The sequence below is a fragment of the Etheostoma cragini genome, chromosome 17 (assembly GCF_013103735.1).
Source record: "Etheostoma cragini isolate CJK2018 chromosome 17, CSU_Ecrag_1.0, whole genome shotgun sequence".
In the NCBI taxonomy this organism is placed as follows: Eukaryota; Metazoa; Chordata; class Actinopteri; order Perciformes; family Percidae; genus Etheostoma; species Etheostoma cragini.
In genome coordinates, this window is record NC_048423.1 from 16,353,227 (window position 1) to 16,375,614 (window position 22,388).

Consider the following 22,388-nt stretch of genomic DNA (forward strand, 5'->3'; position numbering starts at 1 on the left):
AACATTAGTCTGCTGAAAGTTCCCCCAACAGACAGCATTACCTTGACCACTGCCAAGAGTATCGAACAATGCTTTTATTTATTTTCCTTTTTTCACCGATAGATACCAATCAAATCTTCGTGAGGGGAAAATCCATCACATGGGTATGCAGCAGATCCACAAGGTATACTCTCTTGCACGCAACCCCAAACTGAAAATTAAATTACTGCTATCCAATGTTCCTGGCACTCTTTCAACACCTTCAGGGTGCTGAGGAGTGTCATTTCTAAACGGGCCAGAACACTGTAGGTATTAATGTTAATATTTGTTGGAACATGGCTCATAAAGTCCCCAACCTCTCATCATATGCAGTTCACAGGGGCATAATTGTATGTAAGTGTGGTTCTTTAACTCTATTTTAGCTTTAATGATGTGAAAAAAGGTGAAGAGTCACAGTTTGAACATAATCTGATATGTAATCCTTTTCATTAAGATATTGGGACACTTCATACAGCCAAACTTTTAAATCAGATGTTAGTGTGTGTAACAAAGAAACAGGCAGGTCAATTACTCTTCAGTAGCATAATAAGGGGAAGAGACTGGGTAAAAAGTACAATCTGGATCTGCACTGACATATTTCCCTTGATAGATAAATATGAACTTGAAGCAAAGCGTTGGGTCTATCTGTGAAAACAAACAAGGCCATATATTTCACTTGGAATAACAGAGATCAGCTGTATCAACACTGGTCCTCCTACTGCAGCCAGCCACCTCAAGTGAGAAACCATCGAGTCTGAGAACCGTCCTCTCAGTGCATTTAAGCAGACATGAGGCAAAGCCAGTGTCATTCTGCTGAGTGGAATATTAAACTAATCAGGGTTTGATATCAATGGACAACATCTGCTTTAATGACCAATCTCACCTTAAGACAACTGTCAGCTCTTGAAGAATGTTCAAACAAAATTTTAAAATAAAAACTACAAAGAGACACAGCTGAAGAGCACTTTATGGCTGTTATGATTTGATGGCAGCATTATATTAGCGAGACCTTCCTAACTTATCCCTCACAAATAATCTGACTGCTGTTTGCACTGGCACAGCTGTTTGCATTGCCTTTGTTCAGCTGTCTAGGCACTCCCTCCCTTTTCCCAGTTTGATAACATAATACTCTGAGTATGTTCCTAAAGGGTAATAAAATGAGAAGGAGCCGCTATCTGCTCTGTGATTAAGCAACACCAGAGTTAAACACATCCATGAACCTGGAACATTTTACCAGCCAATGTTTTCTAACTCTCATATATCCTGAAGATGTGGAGCGTGCAGCTGAGTTGAAAGGCTCAATTATTTTCTTTTTAAGGCAGAATTCACCCTTCAAAAAGATTCCGATTGTTTAAGCCTCTGATGTTGAACATGTGTCATTTTATAACGTTGAATATAGACAACCATGCAAAGGGCTAGAACCTAAAAACAATTTAAATCACTGAGTTCACTAACTGGGTGTCTTTTTGTGTCTTTTTGCTACCTTAAATGACCTAAATGTGTACAAAAGGATTAGTAGCAACATGACCTTTTTTCTGTGGAAAACAATGATTTTGCAAAACTGGTTAGCATAAGGAATATCCAACTTTTCACTGTGAGTCAGCATGATCCTTATCGGTACTATCATTACGTCTCCCCCTCCCCCTTCCCACCCCACACACCACGTCTCTCAATAAACTCAATGAACATCCAGAATGAGGAAGAGGTATGGGCATGCTAATCTTTGCTTCTTCTTTTTTTCTTTGTAGTGCTTTCTGCATTTATTGTTGTCTCATGATTTTCCCAACTCTGCGGCCACTAGCCTCAATAGCCACAGCCCGACTAACTGCTGGTTACCACACCTATAGGAAACGCCAACTCGACATGCTTTATCCCCCCTTATATTAAAAATGTCCACATCCCGGAGCGGCCTATAGCTCACTGAGTATGTGCGCTCGCCCCGTGTTGGCCGAGTCCGGAAATCAGGGTTTGAGTCCAGCCTGCAGCCCTTTGCTGCGTGTCATCCCCCATCTCTCTCTCCCCCTTTCACATGTCTATCCACTGTTTCTATCTAATAAAGGGAAGAAGAAGAAAAAAATGGGGGAAAAAAAATGTCCGCATCCAGTGGCAAAAAAAGGACTGAATTGCTCACACCACACGTGTTCCCAGTGCCTGCAGATTGAATGCTGGTTGTTTTCCGTACAATATCTGTTCCTGGCTACCAAAGCATGATACACTTATTATTAATAATAATGTTTAAGCACTTGGTTGAGGTAAGACAAAGATCATGCTCTTAGTTAAATAAATAAAAGCCAGTGCTGATTTGAAGCAAGAGTAATCTTAATCTTTAGTGTTTAAGTAGCCTTGGGACACAGCAGGACTCCAAGTTACCAGTGCTATACATTGTAACCCCCCCCTGCAAATTCTTCTTAAATTTATTAAAAAAAAAAAAAAAACTGCCAGTGAATGCAATCCAAGTGTGGCGGAGCAAATTGTATTATATACAATTACTTTTGTAAGGAGTGGGGGTTGCTCCTAAATGTGCTTGTGAAGGTGGGAGATGGGTGAGATGAAGCTGATACACAAAAATGGCTTTTTAATCTCATAGAAGGTCAAAGAATTGTGACCCGGCAGATCCGCCTTTGACCTCACAGAATCATTTTCATTGTCTTCTGCGTGCCATCAGTGAAGCTGCTGCAACATATGTTGATTGATGACAGTGGACTCTATATTAGACTGTTGTTTGTAGCTCTTGGAGTGAGTTGTTAATGTACATACATCCAGACTAAACACATACAGTAAAAAAAGAGGCACAGACACTCAAAAACTTGTGGAGTTGAGGCGCTTACACAAGCATGACGGCGTGCTTAGTCACAGTCCTGCAGGCTATGGTCTGGGAGGACTCTGTGTTTTGTTTCAATCATCAAAGCTATTGGGTTTTGGGTCTCCTCTCTGTGCCTATCACTCAGCAACACTCATGGCCACTCGGACCCTGAAATTTTACTCCGGGCTGCTGAGAGGAGCGGGCGGAGGGGTCTCCCTGGCCTTGCTCTGCACTGCCGGGGGTCACTCAGCCATTCTTCTGTTACACAAAAGACTTCTTCAAGTGCCTGTGTGACAATGGCCTTTAGATCAGCGGAGCGTAATGATTGCTGGTTAACGTGAAAGCCCTGCGTATCAATTGAGCCAGAATTAATATGAAGTTTTAGTGTTTTTTACGAGTCGGCAAGGAAACGTGTTAATGCCATCCTGTAACCATGACTAAATGTTCATGATGTCCTTCATTAATTTATTTTTTGCATGATAATTAAGACTGCACAGATTGGTCCCAGACTGGGACTCATTCTGAGCCTGTTAATGAGCACAAGCTCTCACTTTCAACCCAAAGAACTAACATAATCACATACTCACCATAATCATTATCAGTCACTTGCAAGCTCCTCATAATGAACGTGCACAAACCACATGTCCACAATAGCAGTGAAGCATGCTTTCACAAGGCAAGCCTTAAACTTAGCACAAAGGAATGTCAGATGTACTGACACAAAAGATCTCCCTTTCACTCCTTGATTTACATAAAGCATAATGCACTGAAGGAGATGAGACTTTCAAGCATTTGCACACCACATTTACAACGCATTTGGGGATTCTGATTAGGAAAAAATGAAAAACATTATCAAATAAAGATAATTAAAACAAGGTTTGGAGTCTCTGGTTTTCAGACTGTTTTTGTTTAGCCGTCATCATAAACATAGTTAGCTGTGTCTGTCAGTGAATTAAGAAAACACTGGGACCCTTCTGCTGTGCCGACCTCGATTTACAGATCCTGTGAGACTTGCCAACGGTTTGCTTTCTTTCAGCACAAGTCGACTCAGCCAGTGACAGACAGGCACCCTCATGTCAAAACACGGTCTGCTGCTGCCAGCCTATAGGCAGCCCTTGATAGTATGCGGCGCAGTTTCATTGTCACCTCAACATCACTGACTTATTTATGTATACAGTATGTTCTTGTGCATGACAACATATGCAATATATTAAAAGAGCAATAAGTATCATCATTTTAAGGCAACAAAGCAGCCAAGGCTCATTAGTCATGTATTTATAGTGTTTTTTCGGCTGCTCAATGCTTTTCTGCTCTACAACTTTTCTGTTTGAGCTCCTCTTTCCAAAACTACTTTCATTTAAAGGTTTAAGCTGTTAATTTTTAAACTTTGAGTCAGTCTAACATATACAGCCTTGTCACATTTTGCCTTTTTAAAATAATGTTATTTTCTTTGTCCCATTGCTGTAATTGGAACACTTTGCTTTGGTGTTTTGGACCATTTAGTGTGGAGCAACCACGAGAGGACAGAACCACGCAGAGATGCCAGTTCATTGCAAACTGACACCTCTTCAAAGAGCCGCGAGTCTGCCAAGCATGCAGAGGTATCCTCTTTCTGAATTGAGTTCAAAAGGCATATCTCTCACACTTAAAAACTTGTTTAGCTTGACAGTTCTACAAAGAAGTAAATAGCAACATGCTTTATACTTTTAGACATGCTTGTGTGTCAACTTTGTTCACGTCTGTACTTGGCTTAATTCAAGATGAATTAATAGAGAAGAATACTTGAATAAATGTCTTTTTTTTTGTACCTGTGCACTTTGAAAGCAGCCAAATAAATGCAACTGGGTGTCTATTTTATCCCCACTTTAACCACTGGAATGCTCTGAGGTATAGGAAGAAGGAAATTATGAGCTTAAACATTCCCATTTCTCACTTTTCACAGTGTCTTTGATGCAGCGCTGTTGTGCACAGAATTTCCCTGCCTTCATGTGATGTAGGAAAAACAATGTAGCCAACATGTTCAACTGCAGAAATATGGAGGATTTGCTTAAGGATATAAAGGAATTGGCCATTTTTCATCTTCAACAGTTGAACTCATTTCCAGCAGGGGCGATTCTAGGATTCTTAAGTGGGAGGCATGGAGGGGACCAGTAATCACTCGGGGGAAGGGACATTTTATCAGAATACAGCATAGAAAATCAGTTTACAAGTATAGGAAATATTGGATTGGAAAGAACAACATTATGTAATTGTAATTTCAGCTGTTTTCATTTTAAACCAATTGTATTCCAGAATACAATACATATTTTATTTAGGCTCAGTCTGCCACTTTTAAGAAAAAATTAAATTCCAGTGCTGGTTCCATGGTATTAGATTTTGGATAGTCATCATGTAAACATTAATTGGTCAATTGGACAACAGGCAGCAACATGAAGTCATGGATGGGGGGGGGGGCCTTCTAGCCCCTGATTTCCGTGCTAGCTAGACAGAATTATGTAGATAACTGGGATAAAGATGGTGTGTTTTTTAGTCTTTTGTGCAGATTATCTTTTACCCAGCACCTGCAAAAAATGATGGATGTGCATTTGTTCTTTAATGATTAGCTTAAAAGGTAAAAAAAATAACTAGGTTTGCCAAGTTATATTAACCTATAATAAGCTCTTTGACCACATGACTTGTGAATTGAACTTGTGTATGATAAGTAACTATAACCTTGGACTCTTTTAGGTTTAGCTCAGCCAATAAGATTAACGAGAACAGGACAGCACCAGCAGGAAAACTGTATGTAATGTAATACTCCAGATAATCGAACCAGATAGTTAGTTGTCATTTTCTCCTACACCGACAAAACAAGCAGCCTGCAGACCACAACCTAATGAGCCAAACTGATCATTTGCAAAAGTTTTACACATTATAACACAGTGTGTTGTCTGTATGACGCCCACGCACACATTGTCTATGCTATTTGTCATCATGCTGTGTGGAAAATATTGCTCCCTCTGACAGCTTTATGAGTACTTCACACAGAATTTTAAGAGTCATGGCCAAGAACAAAAAGAAATGGCAATAAAACACTCCTGTTGCCTTTTAAGCTATAGTGCAAATCAACCATACTGGGTTACAGCTCCTATTATACAGACTCAATAGAAGCATGGCATAGTTGTTGCATTCACAAACTATCTGAAGAAATATCTAATCTACAGTCCTAGATATGGTAATGACATATATAGTCTAAGCCTATCAGCTCAAGTTAAAAAAAAACGCAACACTCATAAAGTATATATACGGTAAGTATTGCAGCTTCCATAACTTGGCCGAGGCTGCCCAATATTCAGTTGCAGGTTTGTTTAATGTATTTTCCTATCTGCAAACAGTTTAAAATATAATGAACGTGTTCCCTCATTGGCCTGTTTATCATGTTAGGCCGTCAGTCCATAGTAGAACCAGATTATAATTGAATGAACAGCGTTATCAATACATTGGGGAACTATGCCCACTGTATCCTGAAAGGAAGTGTGCTAGCACTTCAGTGGAGGAACACAAACACACCAGATTAAGTCCAACAATGCATTGGTAAAATGTATAATATGCATAATTTTCCTACAAAAATATACTTTTGTAGATATGTTGTATGGAATTGTATAAAGCACTGGTGACAATGGTGACTAAGCACATGTACTAGCAGTTTGATATGGGGGAAACAGTTAATCTGGCCATGTCAAAAGGTAGTCAAATCAGCCTTCATCTCAAAAAGGTCACTTATTAGCTCGTTGGATTTGTTTCATCTGTGCACAAACAGAAATGTAAAAAGGACAGTTTGACAGTTGGATTTTTATTTTTGGATGGACCTGGCTAGCTGTTTTCACCCTGCTTTATGCTGAGCTAAGCTAATCGCCTGCTGACAGTAGCTTCATATTTAGTGTACGTACATGAGAGATGTTTCAATCTTCTCATCTAACTCCTGCCAAGAAAGTGAAAGTTGGGACAAAGGAAACTGAGGATGCAACACATACAGAAGAAGTCAGCTCTGTTCTACCATCAGTCTTTCTGTGTCAGACCTTTTAAACTAGCAGCACATCCACAATGGGAATGAACGTAGGCTCATTAGTTTTAACATTAGAGCTTTAGTGCGTAACTTTTTGATATTGATGAACGTCCATTACATTCAAGCCATTGCCAAATGAGTTGCTACAAAGCTAATTAAGACTATCAGCGCCACACAACTCTTTCTTTCTCAGTATGGCTATGTTCAGAAGATTGTGGCATCCGGTAACTTTCCAGCGCAGTAACTCAATTGAAAATGTCCTCTACTAAAGATTTCATTGTGTTTTTAAATCCTCCATGTCCTCATTGGTTACAAGCAATTGTATGAAGGGGGTGTGGGGGGCGGTGCGCGGTCACGTAAGGCTTGTATTGTGTGGAAGCGCTAACAGTTTTGTTGTCATTACCTAGAATTCCTTATGGGGGCAACAGAATCTACATTTTACAGCTTTAACAGGTAGTTGACATGTTCCAGTGAAATGGACCCGTCCCATTTTCAGCTTTGCCATGTGTATTGTAAGTGAGCTGTTTCTACATCTTTCCATGTTCTTTTTGACTGCTCCACTTCTCCCGCAACGCACTGAGAGACACATCTATAAACAGACTTAATATTGTCCTTCCCTTGTTAGTTGAAACTGTATAATCTAATTGTCAGTATGTTGACTCACTAATTGTTGGCGTTGGGTCTAAGCTCAGCACTAAATATGACAAGAAATTATTATTGTTGTTTAATATTAACAGGGACTTACCTTTAACTTTATTGTACATAATTACTGTGAGGAGAAGTGTATAGTAAACATTCTGACAGGCTTCCTCTATTGCATTTAAATCTCATATTGGTCATAGTTTTACTTCCTACAGTAACACCACATCTTGCTTTTTTAATGTCATATATCCAGTTTCCTGAAATAACATTGTGGCTTTCAATCTGCAAACATACAAAAACAACATAAATTCAAACCGCCTCACTTATGAGTGAGAAGATTGAACATGAAAACATATATAAGCTCGTGAATGCCTGTTTTATCTCAAGACTCATTCCTGGTGTATGGTCACACACTTGACGCGTGTGTGTGTGTGTGTGTGTGTGTGTGTGTGTGTGTCTGTGTGTGTGTGTGTTTGTGTTTGTGGGAGGGAGAGCCAGTGGATTTTGTTTACTTTAGAGGAAAGTGAAATGCCAGGGTTGCCTATATTAAAACTGACAGGCCCATTTGTAAGCAATCATCAAATGTGTCATGGAAAAACCTCTACGTCATGCTGCAAGGCACATCAGGACTTTGCCAGCATCAATATTTTCTTTCAAGGCTGGCAATGTCAGTCGTTTAGGGACTTACAGTATGTACATCAAGTTCCTCTCAACGAGTCTGCAGGTCTGAGACTGTTGCAATAAGAGGAATAATTGTCTCTCCTTCTTTCCTCTCAACAAACGATCCAAAGTGTAATGTGATCGACAAACAGGAACAAAAGAGAGGAAGAGTTTTATCAGTATCACCTCCTCCAGATAGGAAGTTCAGGTAATTAGCTGCACTCACCTCAAGCGAGGGCCAATATCCTGTTTGAAGAGAGCACTGTTCTGACTCACTGATCCTGAGGGCAACACACACAGGCCCTCCAAACTCTAGGAGACCACCTTGGATGGTGTGATCGGCAAAGAATCTAATCTTCCTGCCTGAATAGTTTGCATCCTCCCACCTGAAAGATTCTCACATTGATCAATGATTTAAGTGAGCGTCCCTCGGCATACCAGCTTGTTCTCACACCTTACAAATCAAACACACTTCTCTCCACAGTGGATGTACTGTGCTATGACAGATTGCACACTCTCACACAAACCACTAAATCACACACACACACACACACACACACTATGACAACTGGTATTGTTAGCCAGGTGGAAATGCTGCGCTGGTGAGTAGTAGGCTACTAGCCTAAGCAGGGATAATCTGATTTGTCTCACTGACTGCAGCCCTCTGGCTTCCCCTCCCCGCCCCCCATCCCCAGAGGATCAAACACCTCCCAGGCCATTAAGGATGTGTGAGGACACACACAGACTGATGATCCATTCACAGGTTCTTAATGCAGGGTGCTGATCCAGTCGTCTCTTATGCTGCTGTCAGTGTGCACGCTCAAAAGTAACTCCCTGTAGTCCCCCTATACTAATTTTGGAAGGAAATAAAAACAAGTAAGAAAGACAACTAGAATAAACATAACATAACTGAGTCACCCACACCACCACCACAGCAATTAGGCACAGTTTGAACCAATGGAAATCAAAACCATTGCTCTTAACCTTACCCTCTATAATCCAATTTTTACTTAACCTCCACATAACAGCTGGACTCCCCACGCACTAACCACATTGAGGTACTTACCTCAAACACACTTAGACTTTGAAATACTGTCACCTCACAGAACAGGCTTTCAAATAAATGTTGAAAATAACAAAGCGGCTACCTTTAACAGTGGAAAATATTTAGCTGAGCACCGATTGCTGATACCATCTGTAACACGTTCTGTAAAAGCAGCTCCCATAAACACACCATGTAAACACTGATACTTTTAAATGGGACGAACACTGAACTCCGGCGAGAGCCTCCCTTTCTGTAGTGGTCTGAACACTCATGTCCTCAGTGCTTCTTCACCTCGCATATTTTTCACTCACACGCAGATAGACTGACTTTACTATGGTAACCCAGTACTTTATGTCTTTATGCCTGCATGTCTTTGACTTTTCCACCCATTTAGACAGTTGATCGTCATTACACCAACACAACACCAGATAGAGGAGTCGAACATTACCAGGTCATGTTGCACATTTACTGTAAAGTGTTTGTGTTTACGGTATATTTCTACATTCACTTTGTGACAAAGAGTGGCAAATGTGGCAAGGATGGAGTTTTTACTGGAAACAACTTTTCTAGACAAAATATACTGAATACATGCTCAGCATTACTGCAGTGGTTGAAAAAGTACTTGGATAGTACTAACTACTACTAAACACTACTAGTACTAACTAAAATATGTGCATTTAAAATCCTAAAAAGTACAGAAATATTATCATCTTTATTAACCCTCATGTTGTCCTTGGGTCAAATTGACCCATTTTCCCATATCAATGTTCTTTTTAACTTTTCTTCTAATTGTAATTACCCACAATGACATGATTGATTCCACACAACACTCTTTGGCAAGTACAAATTTCTACTTTCATAAATGTTTGGGTGTCTTATTCAATTTTATTGCATTTGGAGCAAAAAATTGAAGTGAAAGAATTGGTTTTGAAATAGTATTGATTAAAAGTTGACATATTCCAGTCTGATTATCCATAAACATACGTTACTTTAATTTTAGTCTGAAAAATCCCTAAATTCTGCTTTTCTAACTCAAACGTTAGGTATAATTTACTACAAATGAGTACAAGTGTTGATTTTCAACTTTGAAGGGGCCCCAAGGGGCCCCCATCTGATATGCATTTTGCTATTGGATGTTTTATTACAGAAAGTGTATGAAACCCATGACCAAAATATTATGAAATTCTGTAATGATCATCAAAATGACATCTGCTCTTTCCCCTCACTGAAGAATCTAAAATCTATGAATATGCAAATAACATAAACATTCTCTCCTGTGTAGATGAATGGGAAGACAACCTTTAAGTGTCAAACTCCACACATACATCATTCTGCACAGTGAACCTCAAACTACCAGGTGAAGCAACACAAAGCTAAACACATGTTTGAGTGGTCACATTGTCTTCACTGTCAACAGTCTCTACTGGAAGCACAAAAAAGTTTGACATACAGCACATGTCACTTCCGCCACTCCCTGATGCAGAAAAGTAAATTTGCTCTCCGTCATACGGTGATTATTTTGTTTCTCACTGTTGACCGTCCACAATAGAAGTCGTTGTTGGTGCAACATAGCCAAATCACGTTTGCATATAAGAATACGGGAGGAAATGATTCTGCTCCACGTCATGGGAGCCAGACAATTGTAAAAAAAGAAATGGGATAAAGTTTAAATAGAAGGATGAAAGTTGTATTAAGTCTTTTTAAGAGAAACTGGACCATAGATTTTAGGAAAGGTAGGGGGGAAGGGAACGCTCACTAAGCACCTAATCTACCACATTCTTGTTAGGGGTCCGAGTCTGAATTCAGGCAGGCTTCAATGCCGTGCACTGCGATAGGAGGGGTTGCAAAAGGCTGAGGTAATTGGATTGGAATACGGCACTGAGTGTCAGACAACAAAAGATATCCATCTCTCTCCTGGCCGTTCAGCTCTTTTGTTGCTGGCTGGAATTTATTTGGTCATTCACTCTACTCTTCCAAGCCCGGCAAGGACAGAAGAACAGGGGCAGGCCACCAGGACTGGCTCAGTCTGGTGGTCTCGTATGCGGGCCAGTGGAGTCACAACGCCTGTGCAGCCGCTGTGTGAGGATGTGTGAACCACGGATCCCCCAAAGCCTAGGGGTCATTTGTGTGATCATTACCATAATCACATTAAGGCTGCAGGAGATTAGCACCATGGCCTCAGAGGAGAAACCCTGTCTGTGCTCCATGACGACTACAGACCATGCTTATAGGGAACAGTGAACACACTGCTTAGATACCTAGTAGCTGTATGATAGATAGGCAAACTGGCGGTCAAGTGGAAAAGCTGGTTAACGCAAGGAGGCATCCTTCCTTGGCTCGTCCTTTGTGAAAAATTTAGTTTTCCAAGAATTGAGACATATGACAGCTGTTTAACAGCGGTAAAAATGTCAGTTTTTAAAAATTCTTTATGTGATATAACAATATATATCTATCCATCTTTGTGTATCTTTTTTGTATAACAGGGACATTTTTTTTTTTTATTTAATTTATAAGTTAAACTCTTAGTCCCCTCCCCCTCTGTCATCATCCTAACACAAGCATCACCTTTGGGCAGGTCATGGAGGCACGGTAGACGGGATTCCCCCCTGAAACCGTCTACAATATCTAGACTCAATTTTGGCTTTGCCATCAAGGAAAAAAAGAAAGCTCCCTAGGGTAAAAACTTCTCCAATTAACCCTAATTACCCAGAGAGAGCATTTCCTTGAGGCCTGTAACCTGAGATGTCTATCAGTTCAGCGACTGAGGTGGACAGGGAGGAAGCCGTACCTTTCATCTTGAACTTCAACCGAAGGAAACGTGACATCTGAATATTGACAGCAGTGATTTAAGATGCTGGAAATAACACTTAAAGAGGACATATTATGCTTTTCTGTGTTTTTTGTCATATATACACAATGTAATAATGTTGGATTTTCATGTTAAACATTGCCAAAACTTTGGTAAATATATTTTAGACAAATACCTGTGAGCTAAAAAACATTGAGATTTCTAACTATTTTGAACTCTGCGGTTTTCAACTGGCTTAGAGTCATATCAACTCTAAGATGGTCTTTTATGATTGGTCATCTGGTCCAAGTAATGAGGACTGGAGTTTTTTTTAAGCCACCGCAATGTTAACATTGTCCCCTGAAATAGCTCCATGCTAACGGCACCAAGCATTGGAAAAATAAAGTTTTTTTTTTATAATGATGCATGCACACAGAATGCTAATATAATCCTAAAAATGCTATATAATAGTTGCCCTTTAAATTCTCCACAATTCTGTTTATGTAGTATTTGGTTTAAAAGTCTTTATTTGCTGCTATATTCTATTAGCTAAGTGTCCACTGCTATCTACAGTAGCTACATGGCTAACGGCAGTAAATGGTGTCATCTTGGTTCCCAATGTTGTTAAATTCAGTAGAAAGTGCTGTTTTGTCCCATTAAAATCTAACATTAGCCTATTGCTAACTATTAAGTAGCTAGCTACATGCTTATGAAAAATAGCAATAATGTAATCTTGTCCAATGATTGTCATTTCTCCCCAAATTCCAGTCACTTAACTGCTGGGAGATGTCCAGTTATCCGGTAGAGCAGACTGGGCTTTTTCAGGAGGGGGGCTTAAAGAGACAGAGCATCTCATACAGAGGGTAAAGACAGGTGCAGCAGCGATGGGCAGTATAAGAAAAATAAAGTTCTAATACAAACTAAAAATGCTAATATAATCCTGAAAAAGCTATATAATAGTTGTCCATTAAAAGCTTACCTCCTTGAATATAAACACATTTTTTCCCCCAATACTTCACCTACTACTAATAAACAAGGTATTTCAAGACAAATTCATAAGAACATTTGGGACTATCCCTGAAGCTACCGTACAAATCTTTGCGTCACTGAGGCATCTAAAGCAAAGATTAGAAAACATTTTTGCTTTGCTGCTTTGGTGAAAACAATGAACAAGTCCTTGGTTATTTTTACGTTTTCCAACAAAAAAATAGTTAGAAAATGACAGAGGTTTCTGCTTATCAGGTCCAAACGCATATATGTGAGATGTGTGACACTCTCATAAACAGCTATAAAGTATGATGGTGAAACATTATAGTTACTGATTAATACGGTCCTGTCTAGGCAACGCCACAGTTCCCAACTGTGTTTCCTTGATTGTGACCCATTGCATGACCTGTGTAATTAGTCCACACAAATCACTAACCACAGGGGCAGAGGGGGTTCCCATCCTCTCATATGAATGTGTGTGTGTGTTTGTGTAGTCACTGATCCAGTTCATAGATTACCTTCGTGGAGAGGTACACCTGGCTGCAATTGTCCTTCGAAACCAAAAGGATACCCGGGAAATAATATCTTTGAGAAGTCTGTCAGCCAATTCCTCTGTGTTTAAGCTGTAGATCTGGTCAACAGGGGTTTCACTCAGATTAATATCCATCCAGGCATTATGTTTGGCTATAAACTACTGGTTGGTTGTTTGAAACAGCTTTTAGATTGCAAGACATTTAAAATGTGTGACATTCCTTAAGCAGGGATAAAACCCACAGGTTTGCCACTCTGGGGCACTGTTGTGTGCAATCTTGATAACATCAAGTTGCCAGCTTTTACAGTCAAAGTTTTTTTCAAATTCAAAAATTAAAGTAACAGTATTTGTGAAACAGCCAAATATTCTGAAAATGTGCAAATATTGAGCATTTTATTTCTACTGTGGAATTTAATATTCTTTATCCAAGGCTTACATTACATAAGGAAAGATGTCTAACATACCATGCATTTAACAAAATGCCCTTGACTCAGCCACCGGCCTTGATGCACTCCTTTTGCAGTCCACATGATTGAGCATGTTACCTAATGGCACAAATGTAGAGGAGAGTAAAACCAGCTAAAATCGGTCTACCCACCTTTTAAGCTGACATAAATCCAAGAGAAAATGATAGTACAAATTGTGGTGAGTGTAGTATTCAGCTAATGCAGAATGTGGGAAGATATGGCCTGTTAAAAGGTAAATTTATGCTTTTCTGAAAATCCAAGTCATTTATGTGTAGGTTTGTGGTTGTAATGACTTGTGATTATCAATATGACTGCAAGTCATATTTTATTTTCAATTTTTTTTTTCCACCACATCATTGCCAAAGAGTCCTTACAGCAGGCAATCTTGAGTGTGTGATGATATTAACCTCATAATGTGAGATGGGCGGGCTCACTGTTCCCTGCTCATGAATATGGAGGCTCCGCAGACATTCCCTCCCTCTTGAACTTGTGTAGCCAGCTCCAGCTCAGGCCAGCAGTCAGTCAGTCACTCAGTCAGTCAGCAGTGGGCTCGGCTGCCGCATGGCCACTGTGTAAACTTTCTTCAACAACAAGGGGAAACTGTCGGTCAACGAAGAAGAGCAGACGCTCGGAGAGTCTGAGGAACATATTAGGAAGAGGTCTTCTATGAATCGGGAACCTGTGCTCCGCTGATCAAAGTGTTGTTTCCCACTCGTGCATGTTTAAACCAGAGGAGAGCTCTGGTGCCGTGTGTCGGCCAGACGACGACTAACAAACGAGTGGCAACAGCAGTCCGGAGGCATGATTTTGAGACGGGGCTCAGTCGTTGTTGCCTTTTTACTCTGCTTTCTGGCAAAGGTATGTGGATTATTTCAGGGGAAAACAGCGGGAAGGGTCACTCATTCAGCTGTTCGGGTGTACTTTGATTGCATATGTGTGTGTCGCCTTTATGTGCACGGCTATGCTAACTATACATGTAACCATGCCTCATGCAAAATTGTGTCTAGTTAGCGTGCTCCAAGTGCAAATAATGTCAACGGCAGAACAGCACGTTTGGTTTTACAATTTGTTTTGTAATTTTATTTTAATATAATGAGGTCAAAGTGTTCCCATTGCATTCACTGTTCTGTCCTCAACAGGTGTCGGAGGGAACGGGGCAATTCGAGTTGCAAATCTTATCGATGCACAATGTTAACGGAGAGTTGCTGAACGGCATGTGTTGTGATGGCACACGGAACACGGCGGATAGAAAATGCACACGGGACGAGTGCGATACGTTTTTCCGAGTTTGCCTGAAGGAATACCAGTCGAGAGTTTCTGCTGCAGGGCCCTGCAGCTTCGGATTGGGAGCTACGACTGTCCTCGGAGGGAATACCTTTTCTTTCAAGAGCTCTGTCAGGAATGACAAATCCAGGATAGTATTGCCCTTCAGTTTTGCCTGGCCGGTGAGTTGGAGACGTTAAAAAATCAAATCTGTTCTGTGTTCCCGGCGCCCCTCTTTCTCTCTTCTCCTGCCTCGAGACTGTTTGTTTGCAGGGCAGTTATGTGCAATTACTGCCCGTCAGTCATTCTCACTCCCTGACAAGTGGATCTTTTGGTAGTTAGCTCTCTGTGAATTTTTTTTTTAGAGGAAAGACCCCGTGGTCTCCTCATTATCTGCAGCTGTTAACCAGGTGCAGGTAGTTTTCTTCTTTAGGCCTAGGCCGGTCTAGTCTCTCTCTAAATAGTATTAGGATGTCAATGACACTGCTTTGCATGTTAGATCATCATAACACCTCACTGTTCAGAAGGCATGGGAAAATCTATAAAGGTGAGTTAATTATGACCTACAGTTACAAACTACTAGAAATCCATCAGTAAGATTACAAATCGAATATTTCAAGAGATTGACATTTTAATTTATTCTCTCCAACATAAATCTGTTTGATACTAGGCCTACTTGTAACAATGCCTTATTGGCAATGTTTCCCCCCTGTCTGACTCAATTCAACAAATGAAAGTTAAGAGAAAAAGTTGGGTGAGCTGTATTCTCCCGGATTTCCTCTGCTTCCCTGGCAGCTGCTCATGTTGCACAGTTCACTAAGTCTAGAGTAAAATCCCACTTTCTGGTTTCCTTAAGTCAGCTCTTCTTCATAGAGTAAATAAATGTGCCTGACAGGCCTGTGGGAGAGTTGTAGCTCTGTGAGAGATATGACTCGCTATGCTGGAACACATTTCGATGGAATGAAAAAAGTAGGACCGTGCACACAGACTGACTGGCCCCACAGCTTGGCCCACAAACTTCTCCACTGTGCCTGATGGGTGAAAGGCACAGTCCGCTGGTATGTGTGTGTCCAATTACATCAAGGCTATTTTTACCTCAATCTTGATGGAAGTTCTTGTTGTAATTTCAAGCAGTGATGGGTTCAAATGGCCCGATTAAGTGAAAGAAGTGGAAGATTGTGTGTGATTTTCTTTTTAAGTTGGACATTTTTATGTGTGTTACCTGTGGGGCGGAACAGGTCATTTAGAGTTGTGTTTTCCCTATGATCTGATGGCCAGTAAAACAATGTTCTCAGCAGGGTAGCATGCAATTTGATATGTTCTGTACTTTTTATTTGCTCTCCACTTAGACACTGGCGCCTCACACCTTTTTTTTCTTCTTTTTTTTTTTTTTATAAAGACAAAGGTTTCTGTTTATGTTCAAGCCATGGCAGCACTAACTTGGCATGATCACTCAGAGCCAGATTAGTTTCATCTTACCAGTTGAAAATTCTTTCTACTTTAAAACACCACTTGTTGACACATAAAATGAAACCTAGTGGCATTTAAGTTTTAGAACTCTGCTTGCTTTACTCATTTCTTTCCCAACATATTGAGGAAATGTAAACTAATGGCTGACATGGCCATGACCTAATGAAGGATGTACTGTCATTAAGGGCAGGATATCTAGGGGGTTATGTGGCCTGCAAAACTTGTAGGAAAATGTGGTTTTGTGTAGTCAATGTATCGACTAAGAAATTGCATTTTTAGATACATACATACATACATACATACATACATACATACATACATTTGATAAAACTCTATTGTAGATAACATGAGTTTTTAGAAGCTATGCTGAGATTTTTAAAATAACAGGATTGCTCATTGGATTCTCTCATCTTTAACTTCAAGTGCTTTACTTCAGTGCACATTAACAATTGTCAGGTTAGGTAGGATATTACTCTTTGTCCTTTCCATCAGTTGATTGGCTGTTGTGGACAGATGGCAGTGTGGTGCAATTGGGTTGTTGGGTACTTTGAGTTCATGAAGCCCTCCCCCTTCATCCTCTCTTGTGAGCTGCATGAAGTTGGCCTCTTGTCCAGGCCAAGGGCTTTGTTTAAGTTACGCTCGGTTGGACCCCAGGCATTTCATCGCTTTAACCTTGCCACCCACAGTAACTGCTGCACTTAATGAGGCTACACACATGTGCTTAGATAGGCAGACAGGTAAGGCAACAGCCATGAATCCTTCTGAATGCCGTCAGCTGGAACATCTTTAATATTAGCACATCGTTTTTTTTAGAGCCCTGTATCGTTTCGCCAATGTCACTCGTGCTTTTTTTCAACAGAGAAGTGAGGGCCCTCACAGTGTATCAAGCATGGACAATGGTGTGCCCTCAGTGACTACAGTGAGGATTACAGAGCATAATGGAGGCAGTGCAGCTGTAATGCCAGTGCAGGGCAAGCAACAGGAAGCAGTTGTAGTAGACTCAGCAGGGATGAAGTTGGCTCTCAGGCAAGCTGACCTAACCTCTGTGGCCACCTCAGCACATTTGTCCATGTTGCACCTATACAAGGAAGGAGAATACCCTTCTTAATTGGATTCCTTTCAGATGTTAGATTGAGCGTTTATGAGCATGTATCTTCTCACTTCCCAACTGGTTTATTTCTTGAGTAATCTTAAGCCTGATTTCACCCAGCACCCCTAATGATGCTCAAATCCAATTTAATTATGCCCACATTTAATAGCATAATTTTGCTCCCTTTGTGACTTAACACAATGTTTAGTGTGTTCTCCCAGACCTGAGACATGCAGGCATCGCTGTGATTGATTTTTTTTTGTTTTTGACAAGTCAGGGCAGTCTGAGAATTGAGATCAGGTAAGTCGCAGAACAATAGTCGGCTCAGCCTTGAGGGTAAACTCTGCCAGCAGCTGTGGGGGTAATGACGTGTTTGTTTTATATAGTCTGCTCTGATGTGGCAGTTAAGTGCAAATTACTCAAGTGAAAGAGGGAAAAGAACATGTTCGTTCTTTTTTCCCCTCCCTACCTCACCCTGTCATTTGACTTTAGTAAAGGCCTTTTTCACTGTACTTGCAGTGTTCTGTCAGTGTGACTTTACCTAATGGCTTTGCTGCTCATCACAGTTGTTGGAAACTTGACATGCATAGTAAATGCATTTAATTCTGGATCACCTGTGCCCTGTTTTTGTTTGCTTGAATGGTTAGTGATCTTTTTCAAAAGAAAATGACTGGTTTAGTTAAATGCTTGATATATGACTTTTATTCCTGGTCCTGGGTTCATGTTTGGATCTTTTTTGCCTTGCCAGATATCAAAATCCAAAATGGCTGTTTTAGTTGCCAAATGGTGAGATTCTTCCGTCGTGGGTAAGGTTTTGTCCTGTCCTTGGGCTGATGGACGTCTGCAGGTGATTTAATAAGCTGTTGATTGTACAGTCTTTCTCCAACTCTTGTTGTGATGAAAATTTCTTGCGAAACAATGCATTCCTTCCTTCCCTCCCAGTGCAGTCGGTTCCTATGAAGATGATTATGAGAGTTGTCTTTTCATGACTGAGCCGCTTGGCTTTTTGGCAAACAGGGGTGTTACCTAGCAGTCCCAATCATTGGTTGAATCTCAGTTTGATAGAATTGAAGAGATTGACTCAGGGAAACTGATACAGAAGGTCAATATCCCTTTGACTGGACTGTTTACATTTCCTGTGTGCTGATTGTAGGCCTAGACCAGTCTAATCTGTTGTGCTTGCCTTTTATTTAGACCTTTGGCTTTTGCCTGTTATTCCATGAGACACACCCCTTTTATTTTGTTAAATTACGTTGGAATGGTACATCAGATGGCTCCATTTTGAGTTGAGGACAGAATGAGAGTCGTGTGTGTGTGTGTGTGTGTGTAAAGTTCCCCTACTGAGAGGATTCAGTAGGTCTTTTGGCAAGACGATTTGATTCGAACTGGAATGATCTTTATCGCTAATGTTACTTGTCTGGTGGACAGTGTCTGCTTGGCCAGGAAAGATAAGAAGACATATGGCCACACTTATTGCACTTGGACGTGTGTATGTGTGTGTGTGTGTGTGTGTGTGTGTTTCTGTTTGTGTGCTCTGTAGTTCAAAGAGAATTTGTGATTCAGCTGGGAGCCTGGGAAAAGTGAACCTGGGATTGGCAGACGGTTCCAAGCTGATAACTGCCAGAGAGTTATGGAGTGTTAGTGAATGAGGAGTCAGGCAGTATCTCACTTTCTGGAAACAGTTATTTGGTCTGGGACTAAACATCCCGATAATGGCAAGGCTTGTACTTGTTGGATCAAACCAGTATGACCTTATTGTTGGAGAATATAAAGCCTGTGGATCATCAGCTGTAGTTTATGCAAACAACAACTTTCAGACAGAAGGTGAACGGTAAACATTGGTATCCAAGGCCAATGTGTTTGAAATTTTGGTTTAATTGTTTATGGGGTGGGCCGCCCTTAATCTTGTTTATGTAATACATGATCAGTCTGTGGTGATGCTGAAATAGCTTCCATGTTGAGGCAAGTCCAAATCGCTCAAGACATGGGTGTGTTGTCATGTTGTTGTAGACCTGCCTTTAAAGAAATCCGTCAATAATCCATTAAACTTCACGCCGTTTTGAGAACAGTCCCCCACAAAGTGATTTAATATTTTCTTTGACACAGTGTGAAGTTGTGTTGTGTTGTTGTGTAGCAGGTGAAACAGGCTTGTTGAAGTTTTCACTTGGCAGGGATCCATTGCTGCTCCTAATGTAACTGCCTGTAAACTGATAACGTGCTGTTTAAGGAAAGCTCAGATTGTTTGAGGGCTCACTAAGAGGTCACTGAAAGGAAGACCTTTCTGTAGTAGAATACAAATTCTAGTTAGGTTTTTTATTTTTTTTCTCATTTTGGTCACTTCCACAGGAATTTAATGTTGAAATGATGACTAATACTAAAGAAACTGTGTCCGTGTGTGTGTGTGTGTGTGTGTGTATGTGTGAGTGTGTCAGTCAGTGTCCTACATACTAGTGAATGTGTTTGTTCAGGGATGCTGCAGTTTAAGTTCCTGTTTTTAGGATGAGCTCACCATGTTCACTGCGCTGTCATGTACTGTATGTGGTTCTTTTTTTTCGGTGGCTCTCTCAAACACATTTGCCCCAAACCAAAAGTGTTTCAAAAGTCAATGTAGACACGCAAGTGGGAGTGCTACTGAAGAGATGCATTCAAGTTCAGTTGTACAGACTAGAAAAAATACTCCCCGTAATGGGAATTTAACGTTATAGCGTTGGACACATAAGATGACCACCACGGTCAGAGCACTCTTGTTCTTGGTGTTAATGTAACTAGCTGTAGGTTGGGTCATATTAGTGTTGAGGGTGAGTAGTCACATTACCACAGACTCACTCGAGTTCTTGGTCAACTGATTGCAGCCAATTGTGAGCCAGGATATACTGTAAAGACTCCATTTCAAATAATAGCTGCCCGGATTGCAGTGAAACGCAGGCACGAGATGAGACAAATGTCTCCTGGAAAGATGGTAAGTTGAATGGCTGACAAAACAAGGTGAAGCCATGAGAAACAGTCCAGGAGTGAGTCATAGCCTCCTTTTTCTTTCAGTGGAAAGTGAAAAGGGGGTTTCCTTTTGAGCAAGGTTTGTTTACCATGAAGTCATTGCAGCAACAAGGGCCATAGCAGCAATGCAGCATTTTGGAAATGCCTCCACGCAGTGCTGCTAGGGCCGAGCGTGTGTGTGAATATAACAAGTAGGTGTTCTCTACTGGATGCTTGGGCACTGTAAGTGGATTGCACTTTCTCACAATCACATTCTTTCTCTCTGACTCTGTCATGCGCGCTCGCAGACACATTGTTCGCTCCCTCATGACTGTGGCACAGGGCAGCGCAAATGTGTAAGCTGATATTGGTGTGAGCGCTACCGACCCTGAATCGGACAAAGCGTTTTTCGGGAGTGCTGAAATCAAGACAGGCCCTCCAGAGTGTAGCACTCTTTAATTCTCTCTCTGCCTTTCTACTTTTCTTTTTCACCCTTAATATACACTTTTATTGTCTCCATTTTCTACCTTCCTTGACTTGCCTACGACTTGCATATAAAGCAGTGTCCTTAAACATTTTAGTAATGATTATTTACATCATTCATAACAATCGCCATCACCCAAATTGTAAAACAGGTCTGACTGTGTGCTTTCTTAGAAAATTGGAAGTCCTCCACTGACTTCTCTCACTGCATTTTGTAAATATGTGAAAATCCGAGCAAAGTTAGTGTAGCTGAAGACCTATTTTTGGCGTTGCAGGGGGAAGTGTCCTTTTCTACGTGCCATTTGTTTTATTTTGACTCATTCTAGTCATTAGTCCACTGCAGCGCTGCTTTATCTGGCTGGCTTTTGGTGCATCAGACACCCTCCTGCTGGGTGGGTGTCCAGCTAGACCAGACCACTGCCCATGTGTCTGTCATCCTAATCTTTGAGATGCAGAGAGCTCTGCACCACCGTGAGCTTATCCTCTCTTAATCAGATCAACAGGACCATTGTTATAAGTTAACTGTTAGCAGCTTCTGTCCCAGGCTCCATTGTAAGCTAACTCAATGATAGGCAGATGAAACTGGCAAGGCTGATGAGGTCATGGGAAACCGGAAAGTTGTGGATATTTCCTTTTTTAGACTTAAAGAATTAAACAAAAAACTGAAAGGATAATAGGTTCATCCCTTTCATTAATTTAAAGTCACACCTAACTGTATGCTGAGTACCTAATTATTAGGGCTGAAAGGGATGCTCTATCGAAGTATCAAAAATTTGATATTTGTTTAAGGACAAACTCTGGGGAATCTGGTACAAATGAGTTAGGATGGTTACTAGAAAACCAAAAGCTGTCTGTGGTTCTCTGCATTTTTTGTCTTTTATTTTTCTTCTTTCATTGAATGGCAATGTTGTTAGTTTCTTTTTATGATACAGTGATTGCTTGATGATCCTTGTGTTGGCTAACACTTGGCTATCTCTATCTTGTCTTCTTCAGAGGTCCTACACTTTGATAGTGGAAGCCTTGGACGGGAGCAATGAAACCAGTGGTGAGTATTTGTTCTTGTCTGGCATCTCCATCTTGCCCCCCCCCCTTTCCTCCTCCCCTCACAGTAGTGTGTGTGTG

At 40.8% G+C, this 22,388-nt stretch overlaps 1 protein-coding gene across 1 annotated transcript in view; it reads left to right on the forward strand.

Moving 5' to 3' along the window:
* Nucleotides 1-14,483: 14,483 nt before the first annotated feature.
* The window catches only part of jag1b (jagged canonical Notch ligand 1b), a 28,310-nt gene continuing 20,405 nt past the window's right edge, over nt 14,484-22,388 (forward strand). Inside the window, exons 1-3 of the mRNA XM_034899079.1 lie at nt 14,484-14,845; nt 15,127-15,432; nt 22,260-22,311. Of these exons, the coding sequence (XP_034754970.1) occupies nt 14,789-14,845; nt 15,127-15,432; nt 22,260-22,311 (415 nt within the window). The 5' untranslated portion in view covers nt 14,484-14,788. The remainder of the gene's footprint in view (nt 14,846-15,126; nt 15,433-22,259; nt 22,312-22,388) is intronic.